The 21,562-nt window shown below is 36.6% G+C and overlaps 1 protein-coding gene across 1 annotated transcript; it reads left to right on the top strand.

Annotated features, from left to right (window-relative positions):
* Positions 1–963: 963 nt before the first annotated feature.
* On the top strand, positions 964–3,825 carry LOC147608219 (uncharacterized). The gene is made up of 3 exons (XM_086789045.1): positions 964–1,005; positions 1,081–1,449; positions 3,822–3,825. Exons 1-3 carry the CDS (start codon positions 980–982, stop codon positions 3,823–3,825), a joined length of 399 nt encoding a protein of 132 aa, XP_086645171.1. The 5' UTR covers positions 964–979.
* Positions 3,826–21,562: the final 17,737 nt, after the last annotated feature.

Raw genomic sequence — 21,562 nt, 5'->3', positions numbered from 1 at the left:
GAAAGGTATGGAAGGGATGGAGCAAAAATACGAGGGAAACATTTGGACAAAGCCACAAACGCAAACTAGGGCCAATAAAACTTTTGTTCTTAGGAAGAGCTTCTGCGGGGGAACCTTCCAGTGCATGAATGAGCACTGCTCCTTTAGGACACGTATAAATCAACCAAACAAACTCCATTGGAATGGGCAGCTAATAAAATCTCCAAAATATGGGAATTTAGCAATTGGGAGCTTCGGGAACCTTGAGTGTTTTTTCTGCAAGCATGTGCCAATGTGTCTTAAAGAATGTCCTGCTTGTGTCTATTATTTTATGCCAAAAGAATCAATGCACAGCAGACTATTTAATCATTATGGCAAACATACACACATGGTTTCCAAGGGAATGTGCCGAGCATCGATACGAAATATCAAGGCCTTTGTAGCACGTGCAGTGGGCATCGACCACAACGCTGGGCCCAGAAAGGTACAAATGATTGTGGCAAGGGAGGTGGTTCTAAGAGCATTCACTGATGATGACAAGGCACAGGGAGAATTCATGACAGAGAAGGAGCTACAGGAGATGTCGCAAGAGTTGCAAAGTTTGATAAATGTCAAAAAGTACGTAGGAAGTGCAATTTAGCAAAGAATAGTATGCAATTATCATCTTTAATACACTAAGTATGCTTTATGAATGCAGGGTGAAGCAGATGGTAATGCAAACACGAAAAACAACACGGCCTCTGGGTGAAGGATATGAAGCCATTCTTAATCTAAAAAGAACATGCCATTTTGAGTTCTTCCATGGTTCTCGATTTCCATTGCAAGCCACCACTACTACTGAGCGTTGCTTTATCTTTAAGATGTCTACTACTGGACCTGGTTCTGGGATTGACATTGTTCGGCGAATGGACAAGGATGGTAATGGGGATCTTAATCAAGCATGGGTCTGCTTTGATCATGTGCATCGAGTGGATACCGAGTGGATACTGGATGGCATACAATGGGAGCACATGTTTATGACCACATGTAAGTTACAAGCGGTAGAGAGCATTGCTTAATTTGTGTCTTTAATATAACTCTGTTTCCATTTGTGGCATGCAGGATTGGTGAGCTATTGACAATAGCAACTTGTGAATTTAGAGAAGAGGATGAGGATGCTCAAGTCATGTTTTGGGAAAATATGAATTTGGTAATGGTGGAGCACACAGGGAAGGTAGCAAATTTTTTTGGGTTTATGGCGGATGAGGCTGGCGCTAACTGGAATGCAGTGAGACGTGTCTTCAACGACGGAAAGGAGATGATTGAAAGGGAAAGGTCATGTTTATGGCATTGGGAAGACAACCTTCGTGTCCACACGCAGAGGTACATCTATAGCCCACATCAAGAAAAGCACAGGGAGATGTGTGAGAAGTGGAGGACTGCCCCAAACAAAGAAAGTGCCCTTCAGCAATTTCGCAGGATACGAGCATGGTGGGCAACTGGGAAGGCAGCTAATAGAAACATCCCTAAGCTTCTTCGCTGGTGGCACTATAGGGTTAGTCGATGGGGTCATTTCATTTTAAAGGTAATGTTTGTAAGAGATTATTCATTGTATTATTGTGTGCCTCCTACTTATGTGCACTGCATTGTTTTTAATCAATTTCTACCACTCTTGTAGGATGGAGAGCCTATTGTCAATGCTCTTGTCCCAAGGACAAATATGTCAGAGACCAAGCATGCAAGCTGTGGCAGGGGAGGGGTATAGGCAAAAGATTAGTCTTTATGATGCTTGTGTGACAGATCTAATCAATGCTTACTTCCAATGTGCCAGACAAAGGGCTTTCTTGGAAGGAAAATACACAGGTTGTGGGCCTACATTGGAGCTTTTGGTTGAGAGAGCTCTTTCTCGACAGAAAGCAAGTCCATCCCCAATAGCTACCTCACGAACAGTGGATGATGCAGTGGCGGGGACCCCTATGTTTTCAAATAGGGTAAAATTCAAGGGTGAGAATAAAACTATTCGAGCCAAAAGGCCACTACATGACTCGACAGAAGAAAACTTTGGCAACTCTAGCCATAGGCCTGAGTTTAACTATGTGACAAGAGAGAGGTTAGAGCCTGCAATAGAGGTCGATGAGCAATGCAAAGTTTTAGAGAGCCTTGAAAGTGATGTGCATGATACAAAGTGGGCCTTGCGGAGGATACCAACAGTGAATCGAGTTGAGTGCAACCACTGGGCATCGGGGAAAAAGTGTAGCTCAAGGTTGCGAGGGGGTGATGTCAGTCCTTGTTTTTGGAGTGATTGTCAACTATCCTCCTGGAAAAAGGAGAAGTATTGCTATTTTTGTAATACAGATGTTAGGCACACTTGGAAAATTACAAAGACAATATTACATCCACCAGAGGATGTCCCTTGTGTTTGGCCCATTGCTAAAGGTACCAAGTTACAAGTGAAAGAAGCCTGCAAGCTTATTAGAGCAGGATATGACATTGGTATTCCTCTTGAGTTTTTTCTAGAAAAGGAGCTTGCAAAAGGCACTAGCGAGACAAATAAGGAGGTGAAACAATTTCCATATCGACGAGGAATTTCAAAGGCTGCATTTGGTCAAATCACTGCGGCCTTAGATATGCATGCAGAAGTTGTAGGCAGCCATATACATATAGAAGGGGTAAAGGAAACATTTAGTATTAATCCATTGACCAATGGGAGCCAAGACACACCTCTGATAGAGGTCACTATTCAGAAGAATCCAATGTGTTCATGTGTGGAGTTCAGAGATAGAGTGGCCAAGAAAAGACCATATCTTGCATGCAAGCACATATACTTTGTGTTCTTAATGATTCTTGGACAGGATGTGAACAACAATATGCATATTCATCAAGTTTGTATTTCTGAGAGAATTGTAAAAGACATGCTAACTAAGTCTATTAGAAGTCATCCTCAACAGCTTTAGGAACCTGCAACCCACTTTAGTTGAAATATGTATGGGGGTCATGTCATACCAGCTGCCGAGTTTATTAGATATTGTTTTGGAAATGTTTTGGTTATTTTATAAATTTTCCTATCTATTGTCTTTTGTTTGCTAATGGCTCTCCAACATTGTGAATACTATAGATTCAACATCTTTTTAGCGAGCCAAGCAATATGGGTTTAATAGTGATTTTTTGTATCTGCACCATTGGTTCGAAAAAAAAATTATTGCAATGGTCATTTTAGAACATTTCATGTCTTCTTTGTTTGATTGCTACAGAATTGCACTGTGGTTCCACTCTTCTCTTTAACATTTCATGCTCGCTTAACATCATACCATGCCCCTACCTGCTCACTTTCACAAGAACATGAGCTCTACTCATTGCTTTGTGCTCGCTGCTCTTGGCTCGCTTTTTGACCATCCCCGGCACCTTTCTTCTCATCATTACCCCAATTTTAAATCAATAAAATGAGATATTTCATCTCTCCTCTCTCCTATTTCAAAACTAGATCCAAAAAGTAAGGTGAACTGATCCAAAAATGGTCAAAAATTGACCAAACTGATCTGGAAAATTCTAGAATCAGTTTGCTTGGTTAGAGGCTCACTTTTTCCTAGAAAAAGAAGCCTCCCCCTTTGTAAAAGCTTAATGGTGTTTATGCACTGTTACTCTGCTCCTGTCGTCCTGAGCCATCTACATTGAATTTTTTAATAATTCAATTGTTTTGACCTAATCCTCTCCAAAGTGAATTGGTGGCCACTCTTGCTTCAAACAAGAGTAGAATCCTCAATCCCTCAAGCCAAAGGGAGAGCTTGCAAGCTCTATGTAAGTTAATATTCTTACTTATTTACAAATTCTAAATCTATGGTTTTCTTGATTTTTATGTTTTACAGTTAATTGAATAAAATTCAAATGCTATGCCTTGATGAAAAGGCCACCCCCTTCTCTTCTTTACATTCCAGCCTTTCTTAATCCTAGAAATATTAACTAAGGGATTAATTAAACTCTTCTTATTGTTTACTCTCTTGAATTTTAGAAAATTGTGTAGATTAGAGTTCTATGAATCTAATTTATGTTAATTTAAGTTAAAATAGAATGATAAAAATGAGAAATGGTCAGCCATACAAAGGAGGTTATGGCAAAATTTTCTAGAATTTTGTGGAAAAGAAAGTTTGTTTTTATGTTATTCCAAAAGAGTAATTCCCACCATTTATATCACTAATATTAATTATTAAATTTGATTTTTATGCATAGAAAGATGCATAAAGGAATTATTTTATTACAAAAGTGTTATTCTCATTAAATTTAATTTCTATGCATAGAAAGATGCATAATGGAATTTTTTTTAATTATAAAAGTGTTATTCTCATTAAATTTGATTTTTATGCATAGAAAGATGCATAAAGGAAATTTTTTTATTATAAAAGTGTTATTCTCATTAAATTTAATTTTTATGCATAGAAAGATGCATAAAGAAATTTTTTTATTATAAAAGTGTTATTCTCATTAAATCTAATTTCTATGCATAGAAAGATGCATAATGGAATTTTTTTTAATTTTATGTATTCTCATTAAATTTGATTTTTATGCATAGAAAGATACATAAAGGAAATTTTTTAATTATAAAAGTGTTATTCTTATTAAATTTGATTTTTATGCATAGAAAGATAAATAAAGAAATTTTTTTAATTATAAAAGTGTTATTCTCATTAAATTTGATTTTTATGCATATAAAGATGCGTAAAGGAAAAAATTTTATTACAAAAGTGTTATTCTCATTAAAATTGATTTTTATGCATAGAAAGATGTATAAAGGAAATTTTTTTATTACAAAAGTGTTATTCTCATTAAATTTGATTTTTATGCATAGAAAGATGCATAAAGAAATTTTTTTTATTACACAAGTGTTATTCTCATTAAAATAAATTTTTATGCATAAAAAGATGCATAAAGGAATTTTTTATTGTAAAAACGTTATTCTTATAAAAAATGATTTTTATGCATAAATAGATGCATAAAGAAATTCAGTAAAATAGTAACTGAATTATCAAATCTTTTCGAGAAAGATAGATCACGAAGAATCTTATCCGACTCGAACCGTGAATGAGACTATGACCAAGACCAAACTCTTTCGTCAGTTTTGAGGAAAGAAGGTGTGACCAGTTTAGAAAAATACACTCAAAACTCTCACCAAATGTGAAACTAAGTTTGAGACCCTTCAAATTGATCTGTGGATCAAGGTTATAGAATTCGAGGAATTCTGGTATGAAATTCAGAATTTCGATCAAGAAGTTTTAAGGATACTGATTCAAGAAATACTCCTTGTATTCAAAACAAAATCAAACTAAAAACTGCATAGAAATGAGATGTGATGTGAATAGATGTGATGATATGTGATGTGAATAGATGTTATGAGATGCGATGTGAATCAGATAGATGTGAATGAATGGATGAGATGTAATGTGATGTGAATCGGGATGTGAATGAATGAGATGTGATAACATGTGAATCAAGATAGATGTGAATGAATGAATGAATGAGATGTAAAGTGATGTGAAACGGGATGTGAATGAATGAGATGTGATGTCATGGGAATCGGGATGTAAATAAATGATATGGGATGTGAAGAATGGATGTCAATGTGTATGTGAAGAATCGATGTAGATGTGTATGAGAAGAATGGATATGGATGTGTATGTGAAGAATGTATGTGGATGTGTATGTGAAGAATGGATGTGGATGAGTATGTGAAAGAATGGATGTGGATGTGGATGTGGATGTGGATGTGAAAGAATGTGATATGATGTAAAGAGATGTGATGTGACATGAATATATGTGGATGTGAAGTGATAGATATGAATGTATGGATAGATGTGAGTAGTCGTACATGTGAACGATTGGATGGATGTGGATGAATGAGATGAGATGTGTATGAATGAGATATGATGTGGACAGAAGTGATGTGATATAATGTGGATAGAATGTATGTGATGGGATGGTTATGAGAATGAATGTGGTGGATATGAATGAATGAATGTGATGAATGAATGTGATGTGATGGATGTGATGTAAATGAATGTGATGGATGTGATGTAAATGAATGTGATGGACGTGAATAAATGTGATGTGATATGAATCGAGATGTGAATGAATGAGATGTGATGTCATGTGAATCAGGATGTGAATAAATGAGATGTGATGTAAATTGGGATAGATGTGATATGTGATGTGAATGAATATGATGTGATGAGATGTGGATATGGGTAGATGCGAGTGGATGAGATCTGATGCGGATAAATGAGAACACATGTGATGAGATGGAAAATGATGTGATGAGAATGGGAATACATATATGAAATAAATGAGGATTGATGTGGAACAATGTGGAAAGACGAGAGTTTGTTATAGAAATTGTATTTATGACCTATTTTTAAATTACTGTTTTATGTCAAAAATGCTGGGGAAGCATTTTGATCGTCTTGTGAATGAGGTCGTGGACCTATCTAATAAAGTTGCAACAGCTGAGGGAGAGTCAACGGAGGACATCTTGCATAGCAAGGTTGGGCGAGGTCTTGACCAGCCTCGGTTCGATTTAAATGGTGAGCTTCCGGTACGGTGGATGAGGGACCAAGGAAGCGGCCTATGAGAGTGAAGCGCTAGGTGACCTGCAAAGGATCCTAGAGGGTGCTGACGATACGGTGCTCGGGCTCTAGGTCGCCGAAGATATCCACACAGATAATTTGATGCACTGGGGATTCTCTTCGTAATATGATTTCACCCTAAAAATAGTGAGGCATTTCTTTCACATTCATCAAGTAACTTTTGCAATATGCCCATTCTTCCCTTGTGTAACCCCATTTTGTTGTGGGTTGTACCTACATGTAAACTACATCTTTATCCCGTGCTCTCTTAGATAATTAGTGAATTCATTGGAGAGATATTTTCCCCCACCATATGCTCATATGCATTTTATATGTATGCCTTTCTCTTTCTCAACCATAGCCTTGAAGCTCTAAAAGTGTGTGAGCACTTCACTTTTTCTCTTCCATGAAGTATGCCCACACCTTCCTAGTGCAATCTCATCAATGAAAGATACATAGTAGTGGCATCCTTTGATTGATGTCATCTTTGTTGGTCCCCTAAACATCAGAATGCACCACATATAAAGGTCTTTAACTTACATTCTTATCATGTGAAAATGCATGCTTAGACTATTTCCCCCAATTAATATGCTTCACATACTTTGTGTATTCTATCCACTTTGAACTTTGGAAAACTGTAAACACTAGCCCACGAATATTAATAAGATCAATGTGTTTATACCAAATGTCAATGTCTAAAACCACACATGTACCATGTGCAACCATGACAACCTTCACTTCATGTATGTTTACATCTAATGTAAACATTCTGCCAATTCTATTTCCCTTTGCAACCATGCAACATTGGTTATTGAAATCTTCTATATAATATCCATGCGAGATACTTCATTTTGCTATCCTACATAAACAATGATCAACATGGATAGTAGAATGCATAATATCACCACCTATTTCCACATACCTCGGGTTTTTATTTTTTTGCATATCTTTAAACCATTCACCATGATTGGTCATGGTGGTAAGAAGCACCTAAATCAACATACCATATATCTCAAGGATTCCATGCATCTACGATCGTGGAACTAAGCATATGCTACATTACAAAAATCTTCTTACTTATTTCTTCAACTTGCTTACTTAATGATGCATAGTTCCCTTGTTATAACTTCCCACTTTTAATGTCATTTTGCTTTCTATAGCAGTCCCTTACTATATACCTTTGGTTTTCTTGTTAAAGATGCATAGTTCCCTTGCTACCCCAGCTTTAATGCCAATTTACTTTTATAGTAGTCCTTTGCTATATGCCTTAGTTTACCACAATTATAGCACTACTCCATGTTATTTGCACTTTGATTTCTTTGCCATCCACCTCGTCCTCTAGCTTCTGCTACCTCTACAATGGCCTCTTCCACTTATTTGTGCATTAGATTCATGTTGTTGTGCTGACCTTGATTTTTCTTCCTAAAATAGCCTACACCTTGACGTCTTCCTCTACCTTTACCTCTATCCGTGTAAAAGGCCTGCTCCTGCATATTTTCAAAAGATGATTTACCCTCAACATTCATATCCTTAGTGATCAGAAGGACTATAAGGTCCAAAAAGTTTGCGAAGCTTTCTCGAGTTTAGATATAGTCGTCCAAAACTAATCATAGTCTTTGCCAAGACCATTCAATGTGATTACCACCAAGTCATCTTCATCAATTGAAGCTCCAATAGAGTCAAGTCGTCTATAAGTCTTTTCACTTTCAGTGAAACTAATCTGTAATACTCATCTTATTCCTCTGCGCATTATGTATTTCTTGCTTATTGCATCTTTCTTAAATCGGTACTTGTGCTATACAACTTTACCAAGATATCCCATGCATCCTTAGGTGTTAATGCATCATGTATATGATCGACCATAGCAACAAAAATGCTAATAGATAACAAATACATCATTTTGTTGGCTTTCTCATGCCATGCCATAAGGCTTACACTTGTTCAAGAGTGACATTATATTAAGCTCTAGCTCCTCTGATATAATATCATCCGACCTGGATTTGCTAGAAGCTCCAACAAAGTGATGTTATACATCACTTTCCTAGCTTTCTCATGCCATGCCTTAAAGGCCTACATGCTTGTTCAAGAGTGACATTATCTTTTGAAATCTCTAGCTCCTTTTGATGAAATATCATCCGACCTCGAGATTCTCAGATTTGAGCAAGTATTAGTAGGAGAAATAAATCATTCATGGTGGTGATCGCTGGGAAACTATACCAAATGGGCATTGATTAAATTCTTAGAAGGTATATCCCAGAGCATGAGATAGCAAGTTTTGTTAGCAAAAGCACACTAAGGACTTCATGTGAAGGACACTTTTCAAGAGAGATCTTATGAAGGAAAGTGTCCATGTAGAACTATGGTGGCAAACAACAATTAAGGATGCTCAAACCTTCACAAAAGGATGTGACATGTGTTAAAGGATTGGACAACCAAATGATTCAGACAGAAAGCCACTCAATCCAGTGTTATCCCCATTTAAATAATGGGCCCTTGGCTTTATAGGTTCATTCACACTAGTAGCCCAAATAACATGCAATAAGTAAATCTTGATGGCAACAGAAAATTACACAAAGTGGGTGGAAGCAATGAGAGACTACAAAAAAACAACAAAACATTATTAGTAGTAGTCAAATTTCTTATGAAGTGATCAGGACCAAATTCAGATGTTTGATCAAACTTATAGATAACCAAGGGACATATTTCTTGAATGAGGCAATCAAGAAGCTAGCAAAGTAGCACATAGTGATAGATAAGAAGTCAACAATGTATTATCCATAGGCAACAATGATAGACAAGAAGTTAATAGTGATAACCATAGGCAATGGTCAAGCAAAATCCATAAACCATATCAAAAGGAGGGAATTCTAGTCAAGACTGTAAATGAGAACTTGACAGATTAAGACAAAAAGCTACATTCTATACTATATTCAAAATAACTTATAAGAACACACCACAAGATGACTAACACCATGGTGTATGTGTTAGATACAATAGTGTCCATGGAATTCCTAGTACCAACTCTGAAGTTAGCAAGCGAGAAAGGCTGAATGTGGAATAATTTAAGAAGCATAGGATAGAGCATCTGTTGAAGCTAGTGGATGAAAGGAGGTTATTCAGTGCATGGATAGTTGAACTGGTTCAAAAGACAAGGAAGCTTCAGGTGGACTGGAACTGAAAGTTCAAAATCTTTGAGGAAGGAGATGCAATGATGCTATTCAATTCCAAGATGGGACCAAACCCAGAAAAGCTTAAAATGAGATGGGAAGGTGCATACAAAATCTTCAAGAAGTTGGGTTCATGATGGACACTTGAATTACCAAGTCTAGAAGGAAAATTACTACCGAGGTCCAGTCAATGTGTATAGAGGCTGAGTCGTACCATAGATTTTCCCCAAAAGAGAATCTTAGGAAATCGGATCCGAAAGATGGAGGAAAAAAAATGTTAAAGTGAATGAGAGGAAGAGGCAATCTAGATCCTATGAGTGATGTGCTTATATTAGATGTGGCCATGGAAGAGAAAGAACTAGCTGTGTCAGGTTTGCAATCCAACGATGTCGAAGGAAATGGCCATAAATAGCATGCATTAGGAAAAGAGGGTCGAGGTCACATTAGTAAATGACCATAAATAGCATGCATTGGGAAAGGAGGTTCAAGGTCAATCGCAGTAAATTTGCACCCTACCCCCTTATGATTTCTATTGTTCTGTGTGCCACACGATTAGGTCATCTAATAAACGCATCCAAGCCAATGGTCGTCACAGTAATCGTGGTCCCTTGTTAAGTTAGTTAGATCACCTTGTGCCCTTCATTTTAACCTCAAGCCTATTGAGCACTACTATTATGTGTGATTGTGCTCTTTACATCCGCTCTCTATTATCCAACCAATCTAGGCAATGGTGCTTGACTAGGTCATCCAACAAACACACCCAAGCTAATAGTCTTTGTTGGCATCATCAATAATCGTGGTCCCTTGTTAAGTTGGGTAGATCACCTTGTGCCTTTCCTTTTAACCTCAAGCCTATTGAGAACTACTATTATGTGCAATTATTCTCTTTGCATCCCCTGCTCTCTATCATCAATTAACCCCATGAGCCCTCCTAGAATGATGGTGAAATTTGAACATTTGAGTTCTACTATCCCCAAAGAACTAGAAAAGCACACAAAATGGCTACAAAGATTTGGCCTTAAGAGTTTACTAAGCTGCCATGGGAGGAACTACAACTTAATTTGCATGCAAAAAGGTAGTTCTCCAAGTTACAGGAATCAAACATGATAAATTCTCTGTGTATTGAAACGTACATGTGTGGCATTTAAAGTGTTCAAAGTGCAACCATGTATATCTTCTCGTGTAAGACAATTTAGTGCTATGAGCTTTCACTAATATACTATTTTGTGGGCATGCAATGAGTATTGTAATTCACGTAGCTAAGTATTCCTTACACTATGAATAGTAGAAGGATCTCTTGATTCCTATCCAAAGCCTTCTAGATTGTTCTCTAGCTTATCTAGACTAACTTCTAAAATGTCCCTAATTCATGCTGACTCATGCTGGTGGGGCATGTTTTACCCACTTATGGCATTAGGCATAGACAGATAGCCTGATGTCTGCTTGGTGGTCTAGAACCACTAAAGCGTTTAGTCTTGAGACTGGACAATGATGAGGTGCCAAGCATTTGGGCATATGTTAAACATGTCTTTCTACACTTGCAAAAATCTTAGCCATACCTTCATGCATAACCTCTTTCTTCAAATAATTTCTCTCTTCTTTACAAAGCTGTAATATAGATATGTGCCCCATTTTCTTGAGTTCTCTCTTGGAGTTGATCAAGGGAAATTTTGACACACCATTTCCAATCTGCTCTTTCCCCCATGTGAAAAACTCACAAAACCACGTTGTAAATTCATGGTAAAAGAACCAAGAGTGATCAGCCAATCACACCCTAAATTTGATGTTAGTGGGACCCATGTCCAACATTAGCAAACCAGCCTTATATCATGTATGTGTAACCTCTTGAGAGCATCAAGTTAACCCTATGACACACCTTTGTGCAATCCATTTAAACCCCATTATGCGATTTGCAGCTACACATTACTTTTTAATTTCAAAGAGGTAAATAATTATAAGATCAGAAGGGGAGGTTCTTACACCTGCACACCTCAAAAGATGGAGGGAGGAATCTTACAAGAGTAGAGAGTAAGAGCACTCTCAGATTATGCAGAAGAAGCGAATACAAGAGAATGAGGGATCGGGCTTTCATTTTGCCTTATCTCCTTCATTTCTAGTATCTACACCATTTAAGTGGCCAAAGTTAAAAATTAGGTCCTAGCCTTCATTAAGTTATCTATGGCACACCTTTCATAGACAATTGGCAAGTGCTCACATAAAATATACAATACATAACCATTCAAGTGAAATTTGGCCTTTACGGCGCCTACAACCAAACGAGGTGAAAGTAAAGAGGTGGTTAGTCTCAACACCTAAGAGGTCTTTGATAAGGGTTAACATTCATGTTGATGTTTTGAGTAGGTTCTCTAAGAAGCCTCAAGAGAATCATTGGAAAGACATATATGTGGGTATTGTGGTACATCCAAGGTACTCAAGAATATGACATCACATATGCTGTGGGTAAGACCCTCAGTGGCTTTTGTGACTCAAATGGGCGAGTTACTCCGACAAGTCATGGCTAGGACAACAAGTATACCACACTTGGGACTCGTAAGATAGGGTCATTGCAAGTGGACAAGTTTAGCCTTTGGTACCGTGGGGATTGTGTGTTGTATACCCTCAGCGGGTACTCCCTTCATGTCATGGTGGTAAGTCCATGAAAAGCAATCCTTATATTCCTTGAGGAGAGAAATGAGTTTCGATTCCTGACTCTAGGTGAGGTCCAGGCCATTGTAGACTCCTCCTACCTCACTTGTTGGTTTTTGTGTGGCATTATTAAATGCTAACTTGTGGTCCCCCAATTGTACAAGATTTATAGTGCTCCAGCATAGGGTGCAAGCCAAGTGTGGCTCATGGTCTTCTTTAGTTACTTTAGCTACAACTTCTACTTCCTTCTCATTTTGGGCTAGCTCTCTATTTTTATTTTTCCTGGCTAAACAACAAAGCTTTGGTTCCTTAGTGATATCCATTTTAGCTATTAATTCATTGGGAGGAGAGTCTCAATTCATAACTTTTTGTAATTTCTCTCCCCAATTATAAAAAAACTTGGCCGTATAATGCCTACATCTTTGCCATTTTTTGATATATTCCCTAGTTTTTTTTAAGAATGCTCATCCCTTTATTTAGATTGGGACTCAATGTCAGTTTCATAGCTGCTAGTCTCTGTTTCAATTTCATTTCCCAAGGTTTCTTTTGATATTTTTAGTTACGTTTTATTCGTGGTTTTTGTATATTTTGTTGTCACTTTTAGTTTCCATTTTAGACTCATCAGCACCGATGCTTGTGTTAGAGTCATCTCATATGGATTCAAGCTCACTATATCTAATCCTTTCAATATTACGATGTAGAGCATGAATCACTCGTAATGGTATAACATTTGGGAGTTCTTCATGATCAAGTGTGTAATCATGTAGACCTTCTTGTTACCCAACTATTAATTGTGGCCATCATGTGTATCTAGTTCATATCATCTTTTAGCATCCTTGTAGGGTGGGTCCTTCCCTACATTGATCTCTTCTCTACAAGTACAACAGTATTTCAATGGGGCTGAATGGATGGTGGTTTTAGATCGATTTTAAAATAATCCTTCATTACCCATAGGATGTACACGGCTGGTGATAAGATCAACCGTGATGATTGAATCATCAAATTGGAGGGAGATATAGTTCTGAGACCAATCGTATACCATCTTCGCTTCTCTCATGAAAGGATTTCCTAAGATCATTTCATACGACTTAGGTTGTTTGGATAAGTCCATAACAATGAAAGTATGTTTAACTCGATGTTTAAGCATCTTAATCTTAAGATCTCGCATAACCTAATAGGTTTGGCAACTGTTCCATTGGCCATTTTCTATTAATTTAATCTATTTATAAAATTATTGTAAGTAGAAAAATAATAATTTAATAGGAATTATGTCCCTTTTTTACCATAGAGTAATTTTGTGAATAGATATTGACATCTTCATAGATTAAATCTTAGCTCTTATAAATACCCTTGTATAAATAAATAATTTATTCTCTTTATAAGTTTATGTACATAGCCTTAGGATACTATTAATTGCAGACCTTATGGTATATCCATGTAAAAGTGTATTCAATTAAATTAACCCCCTTCTTATAGACGTTTTAGGCATAGAAAACTATTAAGGAATCATGACCAAGCTCAAAAAATTAAATAGATCAAGAAAATTTATAAAGAAGGAATAAGCTAGTCATAATTAAGGTTCTATAGCAATACATAAATCAATGTGCTAGATAATGCACATTTATAGAGAAGGAATAAGCTAGTAATAATTAAGGTTCTATAGAAGCACATAAATCAATGTGCTAGATAATGCACATATATGTATATTTGGGTTCTTGACATAAATCATTTTAGAACATAGATAGAAGATTTAAGGCCTTATATTTGAGAAAGATAAGACCTTATATATTTAGAGAGAGAATCTCTTTTAGTATTAGATTAAATTAATAAATAAGGAAGTTATAGCTAGGAGATTAAATGGATTAATGATACCTTAAGATTTTAGAGATATTTTTAAAATCTTAGAATCATAGTTTTAGAAAGAAGTGGCCTAGTTTTAGAGAGAAGTGGTCTAATTCCAGAGAGAAATGACTTAGTTCTAGAGAGAGAAGAAAGCAAATTAAATTATTAAAATATACTAATGAGTCCATGCCTAGAATTGAACACTTAAGTTCTTAAGGATAGAAAATTGAATTGAGAATATGGTGTGCACATTCATGTGCACATATATACAAATAAATATGGTGTAAACATATTTTTTAGAGATGAAATAGGTGCCTTGTAAATTAAGTTAAGAAATATAATTTTCATAAGAGATCTCCTTTTGAAATTCAATAAATATCGAAATTAGTTTGAGTGAGAGAAAGTCATATTAAAGTAAAAGAAAAAAGGTTATGAGATGAAACCCTCTCTTATCAAGGTTGTAAAGAGTTAAAGAAAAGAGTCTCTTTATCAAGGTTGTAAAAAATTAAAGAAAAAAATTTGCTAAGTGCATGTTAATCAAGGATGTATAGAATTCTAACTAAACCTTAAGATAAAGGTTAAATTGGGATCTAGAGTCTCAAATGGAACAAGTGTTTATGTCCAAAGATCTAAGAGATCGATTATGTCTTCAAGATCGAAGAGAATCTCTAAGTTATTGAGACCTTAGAAGACTTATCATTCCGAAACAAGTCATCAGGATGGGCCTTAAATTATATTGGATCAAGTTATCAAGAGGATTATAATAGACTAGAGAAATTTCATTCTAAGATTCAATAAGAGTAGAGAATGTCTTGTTTACAAGTTTGATGACCATGTTTGCTATATTGATTGTTTTATGTATTTATTGTATGTATTTTTGTGGCACCCTATGAAGGTACCACACATGAATTTATTTTACCAGACAGATGTCATTTGAGTGATGAATCATATTGCAACGAGCGACGGTCGTCGGAGACCTTGACCCATCTTGGCAAACATAGGTGTGCTCTTGACAGGATTGGCATGATGGACATGAGAGGTGGCTCCCACTAGGCACAATAGTGTTTCAGGGCTTGGACACCGAGTGCCTTCACTACAAAGCTCCTGTGCATTGGTTGGCTGGAGTGTTCTTAACTTGGGAGTGTCATCACTATAGAGCTTTGTGAAATGGTTAGCCAAAGTGAAGTGGCCCCATTTGATTATAGGATTTGGGTTGTGAGACTTGTGGGCTCCTCACTAGATGGCATAGTGATCTCATATTGTTTATGCTTAGTAGTACCTTCTTGGTCTAAGGATCATGGTCAGGAGCTAGAAGATATACATGGACATATGATGGTTTTTCAGTATATTTTGGATATTATTACTTGGCTCTTTATAATGTCATATTTCTAGAGTTGTGTGTGTAAGGAGAAAAGAATTATAGACATCATACATGGAGTGTGTGCATGAATTCTTCCCTTGTTTTCTATTGAGTGTATGCATTGTGAATAAGGAAGATCAATTATGGGTGTGACTTCACATCAGCTCCATAGGCCCAATGTGATAGGCAAGCTAAGCCCTTTGGGATTAGATGGGGTTTAGGCTGAACCTATGGATCTAGTTAAAATTGAAAAAGGATAAAATAGTGGAAAGTGGGTGGCAGAGTGACCCGAGCATGCAGGTGATTTCTAAATAAGACCAAAAGTTGTTTTAAAATTTTAACTTGAAAATTAGATTATTAGGGTAAAGGAATGCTAGTCATATTTTTTTCCAGGATTTACTTCATCTATCGTACCATAACAGAATTGCGTCTCATTTTAGGATGAGGTGAGACTTTCACCTTGAGACAAGTCTTCTATAGCCATATTCTAGTAGAAGTAGAGGGTGAGGGTCCTCACCCTCTACTTCTATCGCATGCCAAGTGGCCGGTTAGCCTCCATCTTTTACCATATTCTGATAGAAGTAGATGGTGAGGGTCCTCACATGCTAAGTGGCCGATTAGCCTCCATCTCATTAGGGTATGTGTATTTATCGAGCTAAAACTTCCAAGTTAAAATTGTTGAGCTATAATTTTCCACATGCATTAATTCATATATTTATCCAAGAAATTATACAACATACTAAAAAAAAGGGGTACTGGGAATACATGTTTAGTAGAATTTCTTGGCATGGTCTCCTCTGCAAGCACATATGACCTCCATATCCTCCCTATTTACTTGTAGAAAGTACTTAAGGAAGAGTCCCTAGCATGGCTGTGTTCTCCATTACATTACCATGACCTCCTTTTCCTCTCTAGTTCCCCCATAGGGAAAGTACTTAAGGAGGAGGAGTCCTTAAGATAGCAAGATCTCCTCTGCATGCACATGAACTAGGATAACTTGGTGTGAAAGAAAGCAAGCCCAAGTACTTTCTCTAGAGAAAGTACTTGGGATAACTTGTGAAAGAAGGCAAGGCCAAGTACTTTCATTGACGAAAGTACTTGTACTTGTTGGGACAACTTTTCAAAATTGCCATAACTCTCACATCTAATGTCCAAATATAGTCATCCAGCCACTCAAATTGAAAGGAAAATGCCATTTGAGTGCATTCAATAGGTTAAATCTTACAAAAAAAAACATGATTTAATAAGAAATATTATAAAAATAAAGATCTAGATCTATAATTGGATAAGTTTAAAAGCTATTTCTTATTCTTTTTTCAACATTACTTAAGTCTATCCTACTATGTATCTAGGGATGATCTCCTCTACAAACCCATGAACTCCTTGTCCTTCCTACTTTTTTTTATTAAGTGCATGGAGAGAAGTCTCTTACATGGTCATGATCTCCTTTACATATGCCTACATTTACGTGTCTTAAATTCACTAGTCTCTCTCCATGCCACCCTCACATGTACTCCTAATATTCAGTTGTGCTTGTTTTCTAGCTATCATGTAATATTCAGTTGTGCTTATTTTCTAGCTATCATGTAATATCAAATTTTCTTTCTTGGAATGTAAAAAATACATAATTTAATAATATATCTATATTTATTGGATAAAAATGCTGGTGGGATCATGTGCTTTTTTTCAAAAAGTTAGTAATTTCTCCTCTTTTATGATACCTTAGCTCAGGATCTCATGGGTTTTAACTCGGACAATGGTAGGTCCCATCTCATTGTAGGGCTCAACTAGGCTTAACTAGATAATGAAGCCATTTTCTGATAATGGCTCAACTAGGCTTAACTAGATAATGGAGCCATTTTTTCTGATACAAGTAGAGGGTGAGGGTCTTCACATACTAAGTGGCCGGTTAGCCTCCATCTCATTGTGGGGCTCAACTAGGTTCAACTAGATAATGGTGTTATTTTTTGATAGAAGTAGAGGGTGAGTGTCCTCACATGTCAAGTGCCTCCATCTCATTGTGGGGCTCAACTAGGCTGAACTAGATAATGGTGGGCTAGATCCTCACGATTGAGTTTGGGTGGTTCTCAACTAGTTAAAATGGTGGCTACATTAGTTCAATTGTGGGCTATGATGTGCTAGACTAAGGCTTGACAATTGCATGAGCTTACATGCACTAAAGCGAACTAATGCATATATGAACGACATCCCACTTTTGAAAAATAACTTACCACTTACCATTCCTATTTACTACCCATGGTTTTATACTTTCCACTTACCAAATCCACCCTTAGTTTTTTATAATACCATGGTTTTGGAGTCTTAGACTAATTAACCTTTAAAGATTTTATTTATTAATGCGCACACTCGTTGATGCTGCCTAAGGTGGATCTTTAATTATTTTCTTAAGGATAACCATAATATTTTATGTTGAATATTTACACAAGGGTAATTGGAGCATGCTGAGCTTATTTTTGGGGTCTATTACTTAAATAACCTCATCTTTAATTTTTTACCTAATACTACCAACGTTCCCCAAAGGTCTATTTTATTTTTCTCACCTCAAAAATCTTAAACACTCATTATAGCTAATTTTTATAGGGTAAATTTATTTTTAAAATACTGAGAAGAATTTATACCTCAATTATTGATAATTTCATCATTTATTCCCATTTTTCTCTCTATAACATCTCATAGATTACATTAAGAAAATACAAGAGGTAAGAGGGATCTTACAATTATGAGACACTATCCCCCATTAACAAATGAATGATGTGATGAAATATCATGCATTATGAAAGGTTGATCCATAGGTCTGCCAATCCATTGAGTGAGCCTAACTATGAACCTAACTATATGAGATAGTGTTATAACTATGCCATAACTTAAGTGAACCAAAGTTGCTATCACAGTTTGTAAACCAGTGGGGCATATTTGTCAAAATCTCACCAATCATGCCACTGGCATAAGTGTAAAGTTGTCACATCATGGTGTGTCATCCAAATCCATCACCCATATTTGCATTACTTGAGCTCAATATCTCTGTATATCAAAGGTCTTTATTACTTCTAGAGCAGGTCTGAAACTAGTTTTAGACACGTTTGTTTTACTTTACTAGGCTCATGTCTATAGGTTTTCATGTCTACAGGCTCAGTATCCAAGTTCAGGAGGCATGTAGGTTCATGTGTCCACGTTCATATCTCTAAATTCACGTTTGTAGGCTCACGTATACAAGCTCATGTGTCAAGGTTAATTTCTTGAGAGTTACGTCTATAGGTTCATATCTATAGGCTCGTGCCTTTTGGCTTGTGATAATAAGTACTAACTATGCCTACGAGGGTTTTACCAAAGTCAAAGTGCAGATATCCTCTATTTTAACTTTTTGGTCAAAGACAACCACCTCCCAAATGACATCGGATTTCGGTGTACTATGGATTGTTGGGAAGCCCTAATGATGTACATCCATCCTATGGTTTCACTTGTCCCAAATAGCTTTCTATTTCTGACTGGGCACAAGTCTGACCTCTAATGAAAAATGGCAAGTTGGGGAATCAAATGATGTCGTAAACGGAGAGGTTTAATGCTTGTTGGGAAGGTGTAAGGGAGTACTAAGAACCTATATAATCACCCAAACTCCAGTCCTAATGTAATTTTAGTTAATTAGGGTTTTATGAATCTACAAATTTTGCTATCAATATCTCCTTTGGTACCCATTTGCCTTCCACATGTACCACCCTTTGCTTTTCCAAGCATCTTTGGCATCCAAAAGCACCTTATATGTGTCCACAATTTCCCTCAATCCCAACCATACATGTAAATTTACATTTTTTTGGCATGGTCTCCTTTGTATTAGTGACCAAATCTCAAATTTCCTATGTACTCAAACCATAACCAATATTCTCTTGGCAATTGGCGTAGCATCAAGGCATATCTTCATTGCATAATGCATTGGCCAATGGCATATTACATGTGATCTTTGTGCCGATGAAGATTGATTGTTGATGAAGAGGTTTGTTTGTTGTGATGGAGAGCTTTGCTTGCTAATCTCCTAGCCAAGCCTTCCCACCCTCGTACCTAGTCCAAATCTAGGCACAAGTTGGGGCCATGTCTTCACATCCAATGTACCTAATCTCCCTCCTTGCCATTTTTCCAAAAGCACTCACGACAAGGAGAGTTTATGCCATGAGCCTCTTCTCCAATGCCCCAGGTACCCTCACAACTAGATGCTAGAAAATTGAAGTGAGAGTACAAGTGAGGTGTATGTGGATGTAATTTCATAAGATAAGGTAGGAGCACTTACAATGTGTTTAGCATGACTCATGCTACTTTCATTTTATCAATTGCAATGAGCATGTTCTCATGCTTTCATCCAATCATCATAATAGCTCCAATACACCAAATCACATCAAACCAATATCCAAGTAGCATTCAACATCATGTGAGTCCAAAAGACAAAAGTATTTACAAGAAATAGCTCCACACTTCAAGAGTAGGCATAATGTCCTCCAAATGTTCCACATGCAACCACAAGATCTTGTCACCCATAGAGACCAAGAGAAAAGCTATGTTGATAGATGCATTTGTTCTTGACCAAGCATCATGTGCCAGGCATGAAAATGTCCCTTCACATCAAACTTGTGTCCAAAAGTCTTCTTCACCCTCAATTAATCTCCAACTGGATGTGTGGATTTTGTACACAATGATTCAAGCTATGGTGTGGATTCCCAACATTTTGCAGCATGCTTGCCCTAATGGTAAATCTCCAAGCTCATCCATGGAAACAAAACACAAGAGATAGCTTATGAATCATAAGAAGGCTTACGATTTGTCCATAGCAATGATTTTTGAAGCTCTCAAGTGGATCAAGCAAGTTGCAGCTCTTGTGCAGAACTCATGGTAAAATTTTGTTGAAGAAGCTCCTCCATACCCAAGAAATCACCACGTTAATCACCAAGGCAAAGACTCCTAAGCCTTGCTAAGCCTAAGGCAAGCTTAACTAGTTGTAAGGAGGCAAAATGGTCTATAATTCCCACTCTTTTATGCATGAAATTGTGTAAATTTCACTCCATAATTACTCTATAATTAGTAAAACGCTTAGGAAATTATGAATAAATCAAATTAAGCTAAATTATGCATGAAATCATAGAATTTGATTTAATCCCACTCTAATTCATTTTATTGCACTCTTAATCATGCATTTTTGGCCCGAATTGGATAAATTTGACTTGGAAAATTAAGCACGCTTTAGATTAATCACATCTTTAGTAATTAATGCTAATGTTCTCTCAAAAATTGGTCTGATCACCTCAAAATCTGGTCTAGGGTCCAAATTTTGAACCTAGTAGATCAAAATGAATCATAATGTCCAAGGATCTAATCAAATCTCAATCAAAGCTCACTAATCCTTATAGATTAAGCATTCTTAAAAAAGATTAAGATCAAGAAAATCAAGAAACAAGAAAATTCAATAAATTTTAAAAAAAATCAAGAAAATTCTTGCCATGACCAAAACATGAATCAAAGTAACCATATCCCCCAAAAGCTTAGGAAAATGAGGATCAAAAAGATCAAATCAACTCAAACAAGATTACCATAGCTCCATGTTCTTGATCAAGAAAATCAAGAAACTCAAGAATTCCTTAAATTTTCTTGAAATTAAAATGAAAATGGATTAAAGGCTAGGCTATGATACCAATGCAAGAAACTAGGGTTGGCCACTCAAGGCATGGAGTGACAACATGGGTGTGGGTCACCATCCTAAGGCAATAGCCAAGAAGGCCATGGAAGATTGGGCATGAGAGCTCCAAGAAAAGTAATTCAATAAAGTGTACAATGCCCATGAGCCCATGTATCATATAGCCCAAGGTCCCTAAAGGCACACATGTAAATGACCCTAAGCCCAAGTGCATAGGCCCCATCCCCCATGTGCATGTGACACTAAATCTACTTTGTTACACCTAGATTCCTTTTCCACCCAC

This window comes from Cibotium barometz, chromosome 53 (genome assembly GCF_041138505.1).
Source record: "Cibotium barometz isolate CiBa-2024 chromosome 53, ASM4113850v1, whole genome shotgun sequence".
Lineage (NCBI taxonomy): Eukaryota > Viridiplantae > Streptophyta > Polypodiopsida > Cyatheales > Cibotiaceae > Cibotium > Cibotium barometz.
The sequence above is the reverse complement of the archived record's forward strand: the minus strand, read 5'-3'. Positions and strand labels throughout refer to the sequence as shown.